The sequence below is a fragment of the Asparagus officinalis genome, chromosome 7 (genome assembly GCF_001876935.1).
Source record: "Asparagus officinalis chromosome 7, Aspof.V1, whole genome shotgun sequence".
In the NCBI taxonomy this organism is placed as follows: Eukaryota; Viridiplantae; Streptophyta; class Magnoliopsida; order Asparagales; family Asparagaceae; genus Asparagus; species Asparagus officinalis.
In genome coordinates this window covers 7,971,541-7,991,051 of record NC_033800.1, presented here as the reverse complement: position 1 = coordinate 7,991,051, position 19,511 = coordinate 7,971,541, and the positions used below count along the sequence as shown (strand labels likewise).

The window sequence follows — 19,511 nt, the reverse complement described above, 5'->3', positions numbered from 1 at the left end:
GACTTGCATCCGCACAAACGTACATGGGATAAGGAGAAAGATTAATTTGATTAGACCATTTGTTACTTCGAAATACTACCCCCTCCACTTTTAAGAATTATTTCTGTAATTTTAGCAAAAGATGTATGACCTATATAAATAATTCTTTTTATCACAGACTTAAAATCTTGATCCACTTTAATCGTCACTCACAAGCAGACCATAATCCAAAATTTCCAAGCAATGCTCTCAGTAATCCTTCCCCCTCTGTTATCTTACCGCCATTAGTTAATCTTTCCCCGAATCCAGCCGGGCCAAAAAAAACCCAGACTTCAAAAAGATACCCATTTTCAGGCTTCATTCATAAAAAGATTCCGTCATCATATAGATTCACAAGTCAACTCACCCCACTCTCCTCTCATCGACAAAATCAATTTCTCTCTCTCTAGATTTCAATTAAATCCATGGATTTTTGGGACTCGTCGTTCTGGACCCAGTTCCTCACCGGAATGCTGAAGCCGGTGGCGGCGACGGCGGTGGTTTTANTATCCCTCTTTCACTTCCCCCTCCTGCTTCGCATAGCTGACAAACATCTACCCATCCGCATTGGAGAATTGCTTGGAGGTGAGAAATCTCCTTTAAATTTGTTTTTTTTTCTAAGTTTTGAAGGTGGTTTTAATGGCGGTCGTCCTCTCCTTCTCGCAGAAGCTGAAGTTGGAAGGGGAGATGATTTATTCGGTCGCCAGAGCTTTTCTTCAGCTGTCGGCGATTGGGTTCGTGCTCGAGTTCATCTTCACTCAGGAAAACGCTGGCTGGATCGTTCTTGCTTACTTGTTCATGGTAAATCCTTTGTCTTCTTCTTGAGTTCAGCTTGATTAGCTAAAAAGATAAGAGTTTTTGGCGAGTAAGTGCATTTGGGTTTACAATGCACTGGACAAATATCTTGTATTGAGCTCCTCATTAGGCCATTCTTCAGTCTTTTGTAGCTTCTGAATGATGGTCAGGCCTGAAAATCCCCAAAATAATCTTTTTTTTTTATTTCTTATTTCTAATTCATTTCATATTTGGGTTTTTTTTCTTGTCAAATCTAAGAAAGCTCATGGGGGGTTTTCTTTTTTATCAGCATAAAGCTTCAGACAAAAAACACCTAATGATCTGGGTTGTTTCTGTCAAATATACGATGTAGGACGCTTAACAGACAATTTCATTGAGGATTTTGATAATCACGAGCTAAATATAGATTTATACGTATTATTGACTTCCGCAAAAAAAAATCATATCTTCCAACCTAAAAACGGATTCTGACATATTATATATGTAAATCGCCTATTTCGACGTGACAGAGCTAAGATTGTCATATTTTTAAAATCTCAACAGTAATATCCAGTTTGGGTTGAAATCCGAAAATAAGCAGCTTTTAGTTTATTTTTAGTAATAAAGTTAGAGTTTATTTAAATTAGGAAATAAATTTAATTTTAGAGTCAAATTAGATTGGGAAATAAATTCAATTTTAATTCATGATTTGTTTCCTTTATTATAGGGAGTCTTTTTATTTCTTTATAATTCTAGTCTTAATATGAGTCTTATTTACTTTTCTATTTAAGAAGAGTCATGTAACCCCAAAAAACAATATTTTTCATCAATAAAATTTCTCTTTTAATATTTCTTCATGGATTCGAAGATCGTTCTTTATGGATTCAAAGAATACTCTTGGTGAATTTCGAGGTTTTTACTTCCGCACTGTGTTACTTGGTATCAAAGACATGTTCCTCTGATCCGATGGCAGACGATGAAGCCCCTATTTCTCGAATTAAGTTCGATGAGTTGAAAACCGATGTTAATCATATGAAGACTACCATAGAAAGACTTGCGTCAGCAGTTGAGCATTTGAACACAATAGGAGTTCGAAATCGCGTTGATGGTCGCCAGCGACGTGATCTGACTCCACAGAATGAATTCAACAGCGACAATGACCCTAAACAAGACCTTGAAATTAGGAAGAGCACTAAAGAAGCAATAAAGAAAGAAGAACCACCTCCGGAGCACAATATCTTTCGCACGAGATGCACTGTGATGTAGAAGATTTGTGATGTTATTATTGATAGTCACAGTAGCAAGAATATTGTTTCTCGGCGTATGGTGAATAAGTTAGGTTTGAAGACAGAGAAACACCCACCTCTCTACAAGATTGACTGGATTCACAAGGGCAATGATGTGCAGAACGATGAGATGTGTTGGATTCCTTTTTCTATCGGCCGCAATTATGTTGATGAGGTTTTGTGTGATGTGGTCGAGATAGATACTTGTCATATGTTTTTAGGTAGGCCATGACAATTTGATATTGGAGCTACCCATAGGAGCAGAGACAATACTTGTATCTTCAAGAAAGATGGACGCCGAATTGTATTTATGCCTCTTACAGAAAATGAGTCATTTAAGATAAAGACTACTGAGAAGAAAAGACTCTTGGTGACAAACAACGAGGCTTTAGGAGAAAACTTAAAGCAATCTGAAGAGGTCTATGACTTAGTTGTAACTGAAAAAGAAGAACTTACCCCTACCAAAATTCCTCCTAAGGTGCAAATACTCATTATGCATGAGATTCATGATGCTGATGGGAGTATGATAGTGAAGATAGATATTATGTATGATATTTTCATAGAGGTTATGAGCGATATTACATATATTAACGATGCCCTGATGGAGGAGAATGATAAAATAGAGAGTGAGGCAATTGATGGTATGTGTGAATTGCTTGGTGGAGAGCTCGAGGCAAAGAAGATGAAAGAATTATGTATGGACTATGAGGAAAATTTTTTTTTTGGAAGCAATGATCATCAATAATTTCAACAACGATGAGATGATACCGCCGACACTAGAATGTGGGAAGTAACAGGGAAAATATTTGGAAGAGTTTTTCATATCAACTACAAAGCCACATGTTGCCAATTGCGTACATATGTCATGGGAAAAATTCATACACAAGTTTGATACAGAAGAAGTCCTAGCAGAGGAGGTAAAAGAACAAATGAAGAAAATCAATGCTAAATACAAGACGGATGCTGATCATTACAAGAGAAGAAAATTATTTAATAATGAAGCTACTATTCTAACAAATATAAGCTCGAGATCGAGCTTCTTTCAACAAGGGGAGACTGATGTAGGATGTTTAACAGACAATTTCATGGAGGATTCTGACAATCACTAGCTAAATACAGATTTATACGTATTATTGACTTTCGCAAAGAAACAATCATATATTCCAACCTAGAAGGGGAATTCTGACATATTATATATGTAAATCGCCTATTTCGACGAGACAGAACCAACTAGATTGTCGGATTTTTAAAATCTCATCAGTAATATCCAGTTTTGGCTAAAATCCGAAAATAATCAGCTTTTAGCTTATTTTTAGTAATAAAGTTGGAGTTTATTTAGATTAGGAAATAAATTCAATTTTAGAGTCAAATTAGATTAGGAAATAAATTTAATTTTGATTCATGATTTGTTTCCTCTATTATAAAGAGTCTTTTAAAGATAGAATTTGATACTTTTTATTTCTTTGTAATTCTAGTCTTACTAGGAGTCTTATTTACTTTTCTATTTAAGAAGAGTCATGTAACCCCAAAGAACAATATCTTTTCATTAATAATTTTTTTTTAATATTTCTTTGTGGATTCAGAGATCGTTCTTTGTGGGTTCAGAGAACACCCTTGGTAGATTCCAAGGTTTTTACTTCCGCGCTGCGTTAATATAAGACAGTGCTCATATATATTTTTTTCCAAATGAAATCAGTCGGCTAAGAAGTCTTCTCGAATTGCAAGATAGAATCTTCATCTAGAAACATCTAGTCCACATATTATCCTTTTCGATTGAGGCCGATTTCTATTAATACATGAACTTGGATGGTAAATCTGTCAACTGAAGATACAATGCGCAAAAGTAGACCGTCAAAAGATATAGTTGCTAAAGGCATTCCAAGCATTGAGAGCAAACTTGGGATATATAATATGTTCATATGGTTGAAACTTGAAACTAACGTTTTGATAGTAAAAGTCTCATCACCACGGAAATTTCGAACTACTACAGATTATGTTGTTAACTTTAGGATTTCACTTGTCAGAAGTATCTGTTTTAGATTATATTCACCATGTTTATCCCTTATCAGGGCCAGAAGCATCTTATATAGGAAGCCCGTAAGCAATGGTCAGACTGATTTTAGGTTCAACGGAAGCCATCTTTTAAGCTGGTTTCTGATATTGGAAGGATATACTCTATATATAGCCGATGCTTTACTTAGTTGATTGTTCACCTTGACCAGCTACATAAGCTTGAGTATACATCCGTTATTATAAAGGTAACAAATAAGCTCTATCATTGTGACAGATCTTTTGTATGTGTCTTTCTTAGGTATCAGTTGCTGGCTATACAGCAGGGCAACGCGCAAAGCACGTGCCTCGAGCAAAATACATTGCTGGAGTTTCGATATTGGCTGGAACATCAGTAACCATGTTTTTGCTCGTCATTCTAAACGTGTTTCCTTTCACACCACGCTACATAATTCCAGTTGCCGGTATGATGGTTGGTAATGCAATGACTGTGACTGGTGTTACCATGAAGAAGCTCCGAGAAGATCTCAAGACACAAAAAAACTTGGTTTGTCTACAAAATCTTTACTATTATTTAAAAGAGGCCTCCTTTTTGGTTGCGTGAGTTTCATGTTTAGAATTCCAAGAATGCATTCATATTTGGAGAAAAGGTTAAGTGCCCTCACACTTGAAAAATGCAATAAAAAGGGAATGTTCTCAATCTTTAAAAAAAAATTGAAAAAAAAGCTGATTGTCTGTTACTTTGACAATTTGACTACAATACTTGCTCAGGCTTCGTACCAGCACTCATCGCGTGCACAGAATATTAGTTACTTATGTAATATTTGAATCCGTAGGTAATAATGTTGAAAGATTCAATTGTTTAGTTTATTATTTAGACCATCTATCTGAAATTCCATGTCCAGTCCATCTCTTTCTACAATGCAATTAATGAATATTCATTCAGTTAAGCCAGTACAAACTGAGAAAACTTCCCCCCATCTGAATATCTGATGAGTAGAAAGCTTCTAACTTTGACCCATTTTTCTGCGAAAAGTAATTCCTCAACTCTTTCTTTCCATCATTTTGTGTTGAAACTCTAAAATAGGAGAAAACTCTAGCTAAAGATTTCTTAAAGAGCCTTGAAGTATCGTAAATGAAAGAACATGCGTTTGTTTCTTGTTAATAATTTCAGATCCTTTCCCACACTTCCTTCTGACTGAACTTTGTACACAGGAACATGCATTCATTAGCCTAGTAGAGTATTGATGATTTTTCTCAACCCTCTCACAATAAATCTGGATTTTGGTGGTGAAAGTGACTTTAAGATGATATCAAAGCAGCACAGGTTCCGATCCCGGTGCGTGCACATTTAAAGCAGATGTTTAGGGGGGAAATAGTTTCATTCTTTAATTTAAAGTAGTCCCAAGTTTTGATCCATGAAAAGGGGCCCTCAACATGAATGGAAGGAACTCTAGGAGAGTATACATTTAACTGGGAAGATGATTCACATACAACAATTAATTTAGTTATTAAACTCATAAATTTATCGCCAAATTAATTTGATCCTTTTTTTTATCTTTTGTTCCGAAAGGTTGAGACAGCGCTCGCTCTAGGTGCAACACCAAGACAAGCAACTCTCCAACAAGTAAAAAGATCTCTTGTAATCGCACTATCCCCAGTTCTCGACAACGCTAAGACTGTAGGTCTCATCTCTCTTCCAGGAGCAATGACGGGCCTCATAATGGGTGGAGCTTCTCCATCGGAAGCAATTCAGCTGCAAATAGTTGTGATGAATATGCTCATCGGAGCATCCACAGTGAGCAGCATCTTGTCGACTTACTTGTGTTGGCCTGCTTTTTTCACCAAGGCCTACCAGCTCGAACACAAAGTATTGAGTGCGGATTAACCCATTTTTTCCCCCACCATCATCTTGGATGTGTTACGTGATCGATGTATAAGCTATCAGGCGCTTGGTATACTTGTCGTTTGTATGTTGTATAAATTTGTAAACAGACGGTGTGTTGTATGATCATCTATTTTGCAAGTGGCTCCGTTTGGATATCATGGTGTTTTCCTTGTTTCCATGGTGTTTTTGCCAAAAACAAAACACAATGTGTTTGGAAACCATGGTGTTTTTAAGCTAAATCACCATCAAACAAAAAACACAACACTTATTTCAAAACACCTTTTTGGTGTTTTAAGTTTGATGTTTTGGTTTTGAGTTTGAGAATGTGTTAATATAATATCTAACATAATATATTAAATATAATTAATATAGAGTTATTATCAACATGCTTATTATATTATACTATACACTATACTACATTATAGTTAATTTAATATATTAGTAATATTTATTAAATAATATAAAAATATAATAAATAAATTATCTTATATAAAAACATATTAAATACCAATATTTTATATGTTAATAATGTATTATATAATAAGTAATTAATAATTAAATATAAATAAACTAATAAATAATAATAATAAAGTTATTGGTAATAAATAATAATATAATAATAATATAATAATATACTATACAATAGTAATTAATCGGCTATAATATGATTAACTTTTTAATAAATAATTGAAATAAATTAATAATTATAAAATATTATATTATAGTAACATATTTAATAATTACACAACAATATAATAATATTATTATAATAACATATTATATAGTAAATGTAAATAATATATAAAAATATTAATATATTATGTAATAAATAATATAATTTATTATAAATAAAATAATTTTAATAATAAAATAATTATTTGTTAAATAAATGTTAATGTAAAAATAATATATTCATAATATAATAATATTTATTAATATCATAAATACTAATATATTGTTAAAGTACTATTAATAAACTCTTACATATTAAAACTATAATATATTATATATATTTAAAATTATTTATAATATATTAATTTATTAATAACATAATATTAACATTATTAATAATATCATATTATATGAATAATATTATAATATTATATTATATTAAAAATAGTATAATATTATATATAATAATAAAATAACATTATTATAAAATATTATATATATATACAAAATAAGCAAATTGATATACCAAAATAATTAAATATATAATTATTTGAAAATAGTATGTAATAATTATAATATAATAATAAATATAATATAATATAACTCATTAAAGTACAATATAATATTATAATACATTATATAATATTATATTACATTACATTTAATACTTATAATAGTATAATAATCTAAACTAAATATTATAATATTTTATTTACAATATATTTTATTATAATTAATATAGAATATATTAATAATATGTTTAATATTAATATTATAATGAGTCAAACTAGTGTTGATCAAAAATACTTAACATGATGTTTTGAAAACATTTTAAAGGAAAAACACAACATCATGGTGTTTTTTTTATAAAAACACAATAAGGAAAACACAATGGTATCCAAACGAAGTTCTTGAAGGATTTATGATTAAAAATGTTATTACATAAAGTTTCTTGCAATTAAAATAAATAAATAAATCAGAAAAAAAAGAGAGAGAGACAGGGGCAAAAGGGTTCTATGGTTAAGCAAAAGCTCAATCGGAGATCGAGAATGTTGCAACTGTTTAGTGGCAGAACCGACTTCAGCTGAGAGAGTTCATCCACGAAACAACCCTCCATTTGTTCTTCATCAAATAACGTGATGGAAAAATCGCTCCTTTCTTCTCTCTTCTCTCTTCTCCTGCTCAGCTCTCTTCCGGGTAATCAAAAATCGCTCCTTTCTTCTTATTCTATGTATACAGATCTCATCGATTTACTCTTCAATTTAGGATATTTTCTTGATTCCAAAGTCTGCTGCAGATTACACTTGTTGTCAATTTCAACCAATATGATTTAATGTATAGCGAGGATTTCAATGGACTTGAAAGTATCCCTTGAACCCTAATTTCGTTACTGTGGCTCTGGAACCGAAATTGTTGGATTTTATCTTCTGGAATGAATTGCAAATGGTAATTTGATTCATAAGCTATGAAACCATGTAAGATGTCCACCTTGGTTGGTAAATTGTGTCAAAAGATTTAAAACTTAACCACACTGCAATGACAATTGGCTTTCTATTTGAGCGCTTTTCATCGCAACCTTTTGCGAAGGTTGGAACATTTTGAATTTGAAATCTAGATTGATCATTCTTGCTGCTGCACTTTGCAGGAATTTCATCATCGAGGATTGTTACTCTTGGTTCCATCGAAGTTTATACTACTCACGAATGGCTGCCTACAAAACCAACTATATATTTTAAATGCCGAGGAGAGAGCTGTTGTGGGCAGCGGAAGCGGTCGAATCACACACAAGCCAAACAAGAGAGATCACAACCAAAATACACAAGCACAATCACCAAATAACACAAGAGATTTACGTGGTTCGACAATTGTCTACGTCCACGGGGCAAGGGGGAAAGATTTTACTAATAGAGAAAGAGAAATACAAAATAGGGTTACAAAATCTCACCAATAAACCCTAGAACCAAGCTCTCAAGTCTCTCACAATCTCTCCTACAAATGATGCTCTATTCCCTATGAATAGCTGCTCAAAACGACCCTCTTAGTTGGACCTTAAAACCCTAAACTCTTGTTGATATTTATATCAAACATCAATCTCAAACTAAAAAGGAAAACCAAAACAGGCTGAAAACCCGACATGAGTCGACTCATGACTGAGATGAGTCGACTCGTCAGAAACTTCATACAAAACAGAAACCATCGATGAGTCGACTCATGACTGAGGTGAGTCGACTCGTCAGAAACTTGTGACAAAACCGTTGGGTTTCGTGAGTCGACTCATGACAGACATGAGTCGACTCAACCTGATGAGTCGACTCATATGCATGTATGAGTCGACTCACAATCTGAAAACTGGATTTCTGAATTATTCCAACAATTCTTCACCTCAACGAAGTTACTCCCAAACTGAGCCGACACTAAAGCATCCACAAACATTCCACTTGTTGCGTCCAGGACGTCGTGAAACAATTCACGACAACGGACTCAATCCACAATAAGTCGGGAATCCAAATGAGAGTTCAAACAATCTTCCCCCATCAAAACAACTAATCCAAAACGGGATCCAAAACGACTACATCATAAAGACTGCCTACGTATCCTCTTGTCCAAGGAATCAAGCCTCACGTAGTTCACCAAATGGCCTCCAAATGTCTCAATCCACTAAAGGAGTTCGCAACCCTTCTCCAACATCACGATCAAGTCTACGGCTGATAGCACCTCCAATGGTCCCAAACTAAAACAATCCAAATATCTCCACCTGAGATGAACCAATGGTTATATCCAGACTCCATCTATCAGCTGCACTCGAATCGATTAACCTATCATCTGCATCCAAATCAACACGATTCCTAATCTGTATCACATCAGCTGGAATTCCAAATGATGTAGTATAATCTGGAGTCTTCACCTAACGTGGAGTAGCATCACTCTTCATCCGCTGTGATGTCCCAAAGATCTGATCACCACTCTCCACCTGCCGAGAGTCAAACGTGACATACCTACTCAGAAAAAAGTCAGAAGCCAATACCTGATAATCAAACACGCCTCTGACACCTAAATATGCTATCGGATTAAATCTCACATCCACGATGTGACCAAGTGTTGGGTAGCCAAACATCCGACGTAACCTAAAATCTGAAGCAGCTCCACCAGATCCAAAATCTCTACATGCAGCAGTCGGTAACCTATGCATAAGATGGCCCAAACATATCGTAGCCCGCACACCAATGCCAATGCTCGACATCAAACGCCGATCCTCCTCCAAAAAGGAACAGCTCCCCAAATCTGTCATCTCATCATGTCGTTTTAAAGTTTCCACACCAATGAAGTATCTCCAATTACCTTAAGCTCGGCACAAACGCAAGAAAGAACCCCTATCATAAACCGAACGTCGGGTTACCTTTTTACCAACATACTTCTTCCAATTGTTGTGGACTTCTAGGACTTCACACCAACGGGACATGGTTGCAATCCACCAATGCCTAAAATAATCCCTAACTGTGAAAATCACATACCTATTACCTCCCAATTATGCTTCCTTGGAAAGCCCCAAATGTCTGAATGAACACCCCTCAGAAGACCTATCGAATGATGGATAGAAGTGCCAAACTCCACCCTGATCTTCTTGCTCATACCAATGGGTTCACAGGACTTCAAACTCCAGGTCAAAACACTCTTCAACAATCTATGCACGGCATTACCAATCAAATAACCCAGTATCAAACAACGTCATAGTCTAGCCGAATCTGATGAAGTCGTCAGCTCCCTATCAATCGTTGTGCTTCCAAGCAAATAATACAAATTACTCCTTCTGACGTCCTTCATCACAATCATGGATCCCAATGTGACCTTCAAGCGTGCATCCACCAAGATCACCATATAGCATGTTGTCTCCAAAGCTCCAAGTAAAATAATGTTCATCTTCAATTGTGAAATAAACCTTACAGCATCCAACTCTCGTATCATCCCGTCACTCATCCTAATCCGAACGGTATCAATACCATCAATAGAGCATGCATGTCCATTACCCATGAGCACAACATCCTCTCTTTTTAACTTCTGAAAGCTGGAGAACCAATCCCTCCTAGGACAAACGTGGTAAGAAGCACTCGAATCCAACATCCATTCTGTAGAGTTGACAACACAAACTGACGGTAGTGTAGATAACGAATAGCCTGAAGAATCCGAATCAGAATTGTTGCCACTAGTCTTGACAATATTCACCTCTGAAGCTTGTACAACTTTCCCCTTATTCTTCTCGGCTCGATCTAACTTTGGGCATTCAGCTTTTCAATGTTCATCCTCTTTACAAAAAGCACACTGATTCTTACGAATCACACGATGTGCACTTCTAGAATGCGACCTCCTGCTTCGGTTTGAACCACGGTCTTAAACTACTAAGGCATCTCCCGATGCCTTCTCGGAGGACTCATCAACACTCTTCCTCAACTCATAATTCACCAACGCTGAGGTCACCTCCTTGTAGCTAACAATCGTTCTTTCATTAATCATAGTGAGAACAAAGGTATCATAATCATCCTCAGACAACGAACACAAAAGTAGCATCGCTTTGTCTTCATTCTCAATCATTATATCCACATTGGTCATGTCTGAAAGTAACTTCGTGAAGTTGTTAACATGCTCCCTGATGGAAACCCCCCTCTTCATCTTGAACTGGTAAAACCTCTTCTTCAAGTGAAGCCGATTCTCAAGACTCTTAGTAAGATACTTTTCATTGAGTGTTTCCCACATCTTCTTCGCCGACGTCTCGTTCATCACATCATAAATAAGATCCGGCATTAAGCATGACCGAATAACTCCACACGCCCTACTATTCATCTTCTTCCGAACATTATCTTCCATATCAGCAGGTTTCTCTTGCAACTCAAGAGTCTCTTTCAAATTTTGAACATCCAACGTATCCATCACTTGGCACCTCCACAAACCAATATTGATCTTGCCATCAAACTTCGGAACATCGATCTTCATGTTATTGATGCTCAAACAATGTATCGTCTTCGTAAGAGACGATCCCGATGTGCTTGCTTCACCCATGTTGTCGATCTAACTTTTCAAATAGGAATCTTTTCAGAGAATCATTCAAACAAGCCTCAAGCCGAACCCGAAACTCTGATACCAATTGTTGTGCGCGGCGGAAGCGGTCGAATCACACACAAGCCAAACAAGAGAGATCACAACCAAAATATACAAGCACAATCACCAAATAACACAAGAGATTTACGTGGTTCGGCAATTGCCTACGTCCACGGGGCAAGGGGGAAAGATTTTACTAATAGAAAAAGAGAAATACAAAATAGGGTTACAAAATCTCACCAATAAATCCTAGAACCAAGCTCTCAATTCTCTCACAATCTCTCCTATAAAGGATGCTCTATTCCCTGTGAATAGCTGCTCAAAACAGCCCTCTTAGTTGGACCTTAAAACCCTAAACTCGTGTTGATATTTATATCAAACATCAATCCCAAACCAAACAGGAAAACCAAAACAGGCTGAAAACCCGACATGAGTCGACTCATGACTGAGGTGAGTCGACTCGTCAGAAACTTCATACAAAACACAAACCATCGATGAGTCGACTCATGACTGAGGTGAGTCGACTCGTCAAAAACTTGTGACAAAACGGCTGGCACTGTTTTAAAAAACCTCCGCCTAGTCCGCTTAGGCGTACGCCTAGGCCTAGGCGGTACCTAAGCCGCCTAACTAGCGCCTAGCGCCTAGGCGGTATTTAGGCTGCCCACCTAGATTTTACGAGCGTTTAGGGGAGCATTGTCTGCTTACGTGGATTGCACCCTGTAGGTCTTGATTATGATTTTGTGTCGTAGCTTACACGTCCTCCAAACTCCATTAACCTCCAAATATGAACACCGCCACTATCTCCTCCGACCTTCAACAAAACCTCATCGACCACCACTTAAATGAAGAAAGAAAAAAAAACGCCCAGAAACCGCTTAGGCGTCCGCCTAGGCGACTAAGCGCTGGGCGCCAAGTCCGACGCCTAGAAGCGCCCAGCGTGTAATGTAACATTGACGGCTGGGTTTCGTGAGTCGTGACTCAACCTGATGAGTCAACTCATGTGCATGTATGAGTCGACTCACAATCTGAAAACTGGATTTTTGAATTCTTCCAACAGGAGCAAGATGGCTCTGCCCGATGTGAAGGAAAAACATCTTCTGTACATTTTCAAAGATGAAGAGTCATGGCAGGTTTGCATTTCTGCATGGTGTTAAAGTTAAAATTTTTAATTCGGTTTGGTTCTCATTGGAGGCATGAAAACAATTATTCATTATGTCATTATCATATCTCGTGTAAAGAAAAAATGAATAAAGTACTATGGGTTTCAGAATGCGTTCCTCGGTTCTTTTCCTCAATTTATGTGCCATATGGGAATGTGTCAATTCTTCTATATCAGCAAAGAATGAAAGGTAAGGAAACTGGAGCATTTTTCTTTTTCAAGAGTGTTTACTCATCCTAGCTGAAATCTGGAATGGTGGGCTGCCGTATCGGTTTAAGCTATTAGCTAGCATAAAGGATAAAGCTTTAGGATGTAATTGCAAGTCCATCCACAGAGAAGTTAACCACTGCTCAAATTTGTGCACTGTATAAAAATGTTAAACTCAGATGAAATGTTAACTATCTTATTCGAAAGTTACGAAAATATCTTGAAAGAGCATCAGCGAAGAAAACCCTTTGAATCCTAACATTTATTTGGATAACACAGAAATTGTATGTGATATTAGATGCATGTAACATTATGAATTGCATGACATGATTCCTTTTTGTTATTGAAACAGTTTCGGGGAGCTCGGTTCTCACTCTGGCTAGATTAGTAAATCAGAGTCAGCCATGAACTGGTGGATTTAATTCTCTTTTTAACCATTGTCCAACAAAAGTAACTTTGGCCATGTGAAATAGGAAAATGGATGGACTTATAGAAGCCACTAAGTCAAGTGGTATTTTCAAATAAACATATAGTTTTCCATGTTGAATCATCTTAAGTTTGTGTAGGAATGTACAGGTCCACCTAGGCCAAATGATTAAACCATGTTAGGGTCTCGGGTCCAATCCCTGTTGGCTATGTTGCACTTTTATTTTTCATTATATCAAATTAAAGCTGTGCTCCCTCCCTCCCTCCCTATCTCTCTCTTTTTGTCATGCTATTCAATTGAGCACTTCTACAAATGCAAAATCCAATTAACTCTTGCTATAATTTCTTGCCATGCCCTCAATGAGCAGTCAGCTTGAGATTGCTGATATTGTCTCAAATGATCTTCTTGGAAATTCTTTTATTCATGTGTTGTGATTTTTCTTTAATGCGTAGGCTTAGAAAACAAAGTGGACACTGTTTAGAGGAATTTGGACTGATTCACCATCTTTAATTGCAGCCACTGACAGAACTTCCAGATAAGAAATGCCAGCAATGTGGTTTCTACTAAGAAGACGCTATAAAACGTGATGATGTATTTGATGAGTGGGAGTTTTGTGCATCTGATTTTGTTGCTGGAAGATATGTATGGTTTGAGGAGAAGGAGTTCAATGCCACATTTATATGTCCTGAGTGCACTGCTGCTGCTGCTGCTGGTTAGTGATTCTGCATGTCAAAATGAAATCCTTCTCTTGTAAACTCAACTTATCTTGATCTATGGAACATCTTCAATATCCCAAATGCTGACACTTTCTTTTCTATATGGAGTTTGATAATGATTAAAATTGGCAAAGCAGTGTTTGGCTTTCTGAAGATAACTGATACTCATAGATTCCTCTTGTATGCATCAGTAAGATAAAATCATTTTGATTCTGATTGAATTTTGTTGTGTTTTTAGATTCTAATCAAACTGTTATCCCCACCAAGGAGGAGCAGAAGAATTTAAATGTGATCACGATAATACCCACCTCTTTGTTGGCTGCTACAGTAGCTACTGGTGGAGCATATATTATCTACAGATACTGGCAGAAGAGAAAAAGGCAACAAGACCAAGCACGATTCTTAAAAGCTGTTTGAAGACGGTGATGACGTTGAAGATGAAATGGGCCTTGATCATATATGATGTAACAAATCTCTCAACTTGTTCTATGGCAGTATCATATGTAAAACCCATGTATATAAAAATTGATGACATCTGAATGCCCACTGTGTTGTACCAAGCGATCTTAGAGAGTGGAGCCGACTGCCTTTAGCATATAAAGAACTCTACTTAAGAAAATTATGGTGTAGAAAGATGAAGGTCAGCTTACTTTTCTGGCAATTTGTCATGACAGAGGACATCATCATGCTGCTAATTATTTCCCTTTGCTTTCGGCATTCATCAGTTTTCTTTGTTTCCATAATTTGCTGAAGCTTAATGGATCTGAGTAATGCGTAAGATGTACATGGCTTACTTTTGCCTTACTTTTTCCTAATGCATTTTATTGTTGAATTGAAGATTTCTTGTACACGCAATTTCTTGAGGATGTTATTATTTCCTCTGCATCGTGTTCCTCTAATTGTGCATCATCCAATTTATGTATGTATATGAGGGTTAAATGCAGGTAAACATTACGAGAGAACGAATAATACTGCTAGAATAGTATAGTTATTTCAATACAATGTTTCAGAAATATATTTTCAAATTATTACTGGCATATGAGCCAATGTCAGAAGAACTTAACAACAGACTGTAAATAATCACAACTTAAATCAGCTACACTGAATTTCTCAAAGGATTGTTGCTTTAGTCAAGATTTCTCTGCGAGCTCTTACCTGTGCTTCAATATTTATTTTTCAGTGGTTTATCAAATATACGCTTTTGGTAATTTTAGCACTTGTACATAAATATATTTAGTAAACTTTGTAAAAGAGCAATTTACCTGAACCATATCAAACAAGAGTGTATCTTGTGAAGGACCATATCAAACAAGGTTGGACCTAATGTATGATATTTGAATGAGCATAAAACAGAAGGCTATCATGCTAAGTATCAGTTGGACAAACATGTTTGAGGCTGTCACTAAGAAACATGTAGAAATCAAGAAACAGAGTACTGTAATGCAGCTACGATCCACGTTAGATCTTCGGATATAAAACAACAATCTGGACAAATAGATCGAGAATCATAGGGAAAAACTGTCTTTCTAAAAAAAAACTGTCTTTCTAAAAACGTCGCAGCTGCCATACTCAAAACCGCTTCAACATGCAATGCAGGTTGTGCGGTAAAATTTCAATAGAAATTGGAGTTTCTTACTCATGGATCACACGTGATAACATGCTGAACGTATTCAGTAGCAAATGTGTCAGAAGTTAGAAATATGATCTAGTGTTGGCTAGTATATTGAACTCCTGCAAAGTATGGTAGCAACTCTCCCCACTTACAAACATGTTGATTAATGAGAGCACACTCATGTTTACCACTTCACAGAAACATTGACCTTTCGATCACCATAGTAAACACATATGAGAAGATCAACTAAAACAGCATCAACCATTGCAAAAAAAGACTGGTTTCTCCTTTAAATATCTTTACAGAGATAAATAACTGAAATGATACAAGAAATGACAAAAATGAAAATTGTTTTTCCATTGCCTCTATTTTAGCGCAAACTGGGTAGACAACTCTCCAGTCCATGGGGTAACTATTATCCATTTTCTTTGGGGAGAATCCCGTAGTAGAGCCAGGAATACCTCACTTTTTTTCCTATGCAAGAACTTTCCTTCACCCCGTAAAAGGGTCCAAAGCGAAGTAAAATTTAGTATGTTCCTGTTGAAAACGGCATATAGGCTTACATTACTTGAAGAAAGCAAAGGGCTAATTACAACTAGTGAACCAAACAATTAGGATAACTTTTCAGGTTGATTGTACATAGACCCCCTATGTTTTTTCTTGTTGAACTTACCAGCCCTGCAATTTCATTGTTGCAAATGGACCTCCTGGAAATTTTTTTTCTTTTACCCCTGCGATTTCATTGTCTCTGGGTGGCATTAGTGAATCTAACTGAGCATAAAAGAGTCAAAAAATTTAACCAGGGGGTCTATCAGCAGCAAAAAACAAACTACAGGGCATCTACATGCAATTAATTTTAGAGTTTAAGAGAAAATTACTTACAGCTGGACAAATTATGAAGTTTGTGATGAAGATGAAGGGCGAGGTGAAGAGCGCGCTGAAGGGTGAGATGAAGGGCGAGACGAAGGGCGTGGTACCATATGTCTTTGTATTGCTGGATTCACACAAGCAAATATAGATTGCCTCTTCTTGGGCTTTGCATTAAATAAAAAGGACTTCAATGGTACTCGATTTTTTGTAGGAATATTCTTCAACTGATCATTATTTCGATTTCCCGGAACTGGCAGTTCAAATTTCTCATGTAACCTCGAAAGAGACTTCTCAACTTCAGCTTGGAGCTCAGTTACACGCTCAAGCCCGGCCTTTAATTCATCTGCTACCTTATTATTCTCGAGTTGTATGTTCAGTAACTCACCTTGAAACTTTGCAGCCTGATATGGAGCAAATTTGACCGTGTCTGCTTCTAAACTCGATTCTAGACTTGATTCCAAAGTCCCTGAAATTTCCTCTTGTAGACTGGAAAGTGAGGAGAGTTTACTCTCCAGCTCTCCTTGAATCAGCTCATTCTGTTCGAGCCAAACTTGGAGCTCAGTCTTTAACTCTCTAAGTTGTTTGTCGATAGAGAGAGATTCTGGATTAGTCTCTTTTCCATGACTACTGCCTTGTCTGCCTTCTCCTAATTTCCTATGCTTCACTTTCTTGATCTCAGCTTGCAACTCCTCCAATGTTAATTCGAAATTTTGAATTCCATGGAACGAAGTGCTGAATCTTAGCCAGAACTCCAAGTTATCCTCTAATACTGTATCGATGTCCCTTCTGAATTTTTCTTCGATAGCTGAAGTATTCTTTTGCACATCAGTTGCTGGTAGCTTGAGATATTTGCTTGAAAGGGGATTTCTGTCTGAGACATCAAAAGATGCGAACCTTATAGTTCTTGTCCTTAATCTTGGATTCTCGGATTCTTCAGGCCTTTGTATTGAACCCATTTCTGGTAAATTAACATCTTGAATTTGGTTGGAATTTGATTTCGCAGATCTCAAACTTTTCCTTAGATTGTGAATCTCTGCATCCTTCATCGCATTAGCACTCTCGAGTTCACTTATCTGCATTGTCATCGCAAGGAGATTTTCTTGGTTTTTCTTCTCTACTTCAGAGAGCCTTTTCTTCATTTCTTCGTAGTTTTCAATAGCTGATTTATACTCAGACACTAAAAAAGTTTCTTTACCTTCTGTTCCATCTTCAATTTGCACCTTGTGTTCATTATCAAAGTCAGCTTTGACTTCCATATTTTGATGAATATTATCATCTGCCTTCGATGAATTGACTTCAACTTCCAGTTGTGGTATGGATTCTTTAATAGGATCAACATCATCAAATACTTGCCATGAACTGAACTCAGCTTCCTTAACTTGAGAGCCTGCTTCTGAATGTTCAAAAATGTTTCGATCTTCAAGGTCAGGACCAAGCTCCTGAATCCCTTGAGATTCCACAACTAAATTGTTCCCTGTATTAAGTACTTCAACTTCTTTGTTTCCATAGTCTGTTGGTGTTTTCTCAGTTTTTGATAACCTCAATTTGTCTGAAATATCTCCAAAACCAGTGGACGGTTTGGTCGAAAGAGTTTCTTTAAGTTCTTCGTCATAGCTTCTTGATGATTCACTGTTATGAAGAGAGGTCACCTCGTGAGATAGGCTAGCGGTATTAACATGCTCAAGGTGTTTGTGATACATTGCTTCAACTGAAATATCATCGAGATTCTTATGAGCTACAGTAGAAATTTTATCAACCATACTACTTTTATCTTGGATAAGCAGTTTCTCTTCTGCCTCATTTAGCTTTTCTCGCAAACTATTTGAATCATTGACAAGAGTTTTCTTCTCTTCTTCGAAACTCTGTAGGTGTCTATGGAGGACATCAGCTTCTGATTTCAGTGTCTCTATGCGTGCAGCCTGAGATGATGCTGTTACTTCCAAATCGATGACTTTAGCGACAAGTTCATTGATCTTTTCTGCAAGTTCTACCACCGAAAGATCAGAAGAAATATCAATATGTTCCTTGCCTATTTCACGTAAAGACTCCGAGTCAAGGCTTTCATTAGGTACGTCATCCACAATGTCCTCAGGTACTTTCATCATCTCTTTGGCAATCTTAATTCTTTCAGACTCAACATTTGCTTCCTTAATTGATCTCTTCTGTTGTTCCTCCAATTTGTTTATGCTTTTTTCACAAGAATTAATCGCCGTGACTGCCATCAATGCACGAGCCTCATCATCCTCAATAACCACACTAACACCATATTCATCTTGCAAGTAAAATACCTCTTCTTGCATATCAATAATTTGCTTCTCAATGTCCCAATACTTGGTCACTTGATTCTCATATGAGCATTTTACGTACTCCTTCTCGGTCTGAAGAACCAAGATTCCCTTCTGAAGCTTGTCGATCTCTTCCTGAGCCTTGTCTTTGCTTTTCTGAGAAGTTTCCCTTGCAAGCCTTGACTTCTTCAATGTTGCTTGGTTTTCTTTTCTTTTCTGCATTAAGCCAATGGGAGGGATATCTGAGGTTGGCTTGCGGAGTATGCTGGCATTGATGGAGGTAATCGTTTCTGGGAGATTATCGTCATCATCATCTTGCATTTCGAAGTGTATTTGATCAGGAAAGGCAGTTGCAATTGTGTGGTTTGCTTTGTGTAGCTCGCTTGAGATGTGGTCGTACTTATCGGCTAGAGCTTTGTATGCTTTGTATGTCTCTTCGACAAAGCTCACTAGTTCTGGCCTCTTCTTGAAATATATCTCAGCCTTTTTAGCGAAG

The 19,511-nt window shown here is 36.6% G+C and overlaps 2 protein-coding genes and 1 pseudogene across 2 annotated transcripts; 2 read left to right on the top strand and 1 right to left on the bottom strand.

Moving 5' to 3' along the window:
- Nucleotides 225-6,134, top strand: LOC109850297 (protein ALUMINUM SENSITIVE 3). The gene is made up of 4 exons (XM_020420277.1): nucleotides 225-515; nucleotides 649-819; nucleotides 4,390-4,635; nucleotides 5,662-6,134. The coding sequence occupies exons 1-4, from the start codon at nucleotides 444-446 to the stop codon at nucleotides 5,974-5,976; spliced, it is 804 nt and encodes a 267-aa protein (XP_020275866.1). The 5' UTR covers nucleotides 225-443; the 3' UTR covers nucleotides 5,977-6,134.
- On the top strand, nucleotides 7,639-14,972 carry LOC109846646 (annotated as a pseudogene).
- Nucleotides 16,125-19,510, bottom strand: LOC109846645 (protein NETWORKED 2A-like; the record flags this gene model as incomplete). The annotated part of the gene is made up of 2 exons (XM_020415891.1): nucleotides 16,125-16,397; nucleotides 16,743-19,510. A coding segment is annotated over one exon (2,757 nt), but the record flags the coding sequence as incomplete, so codon positions are not given.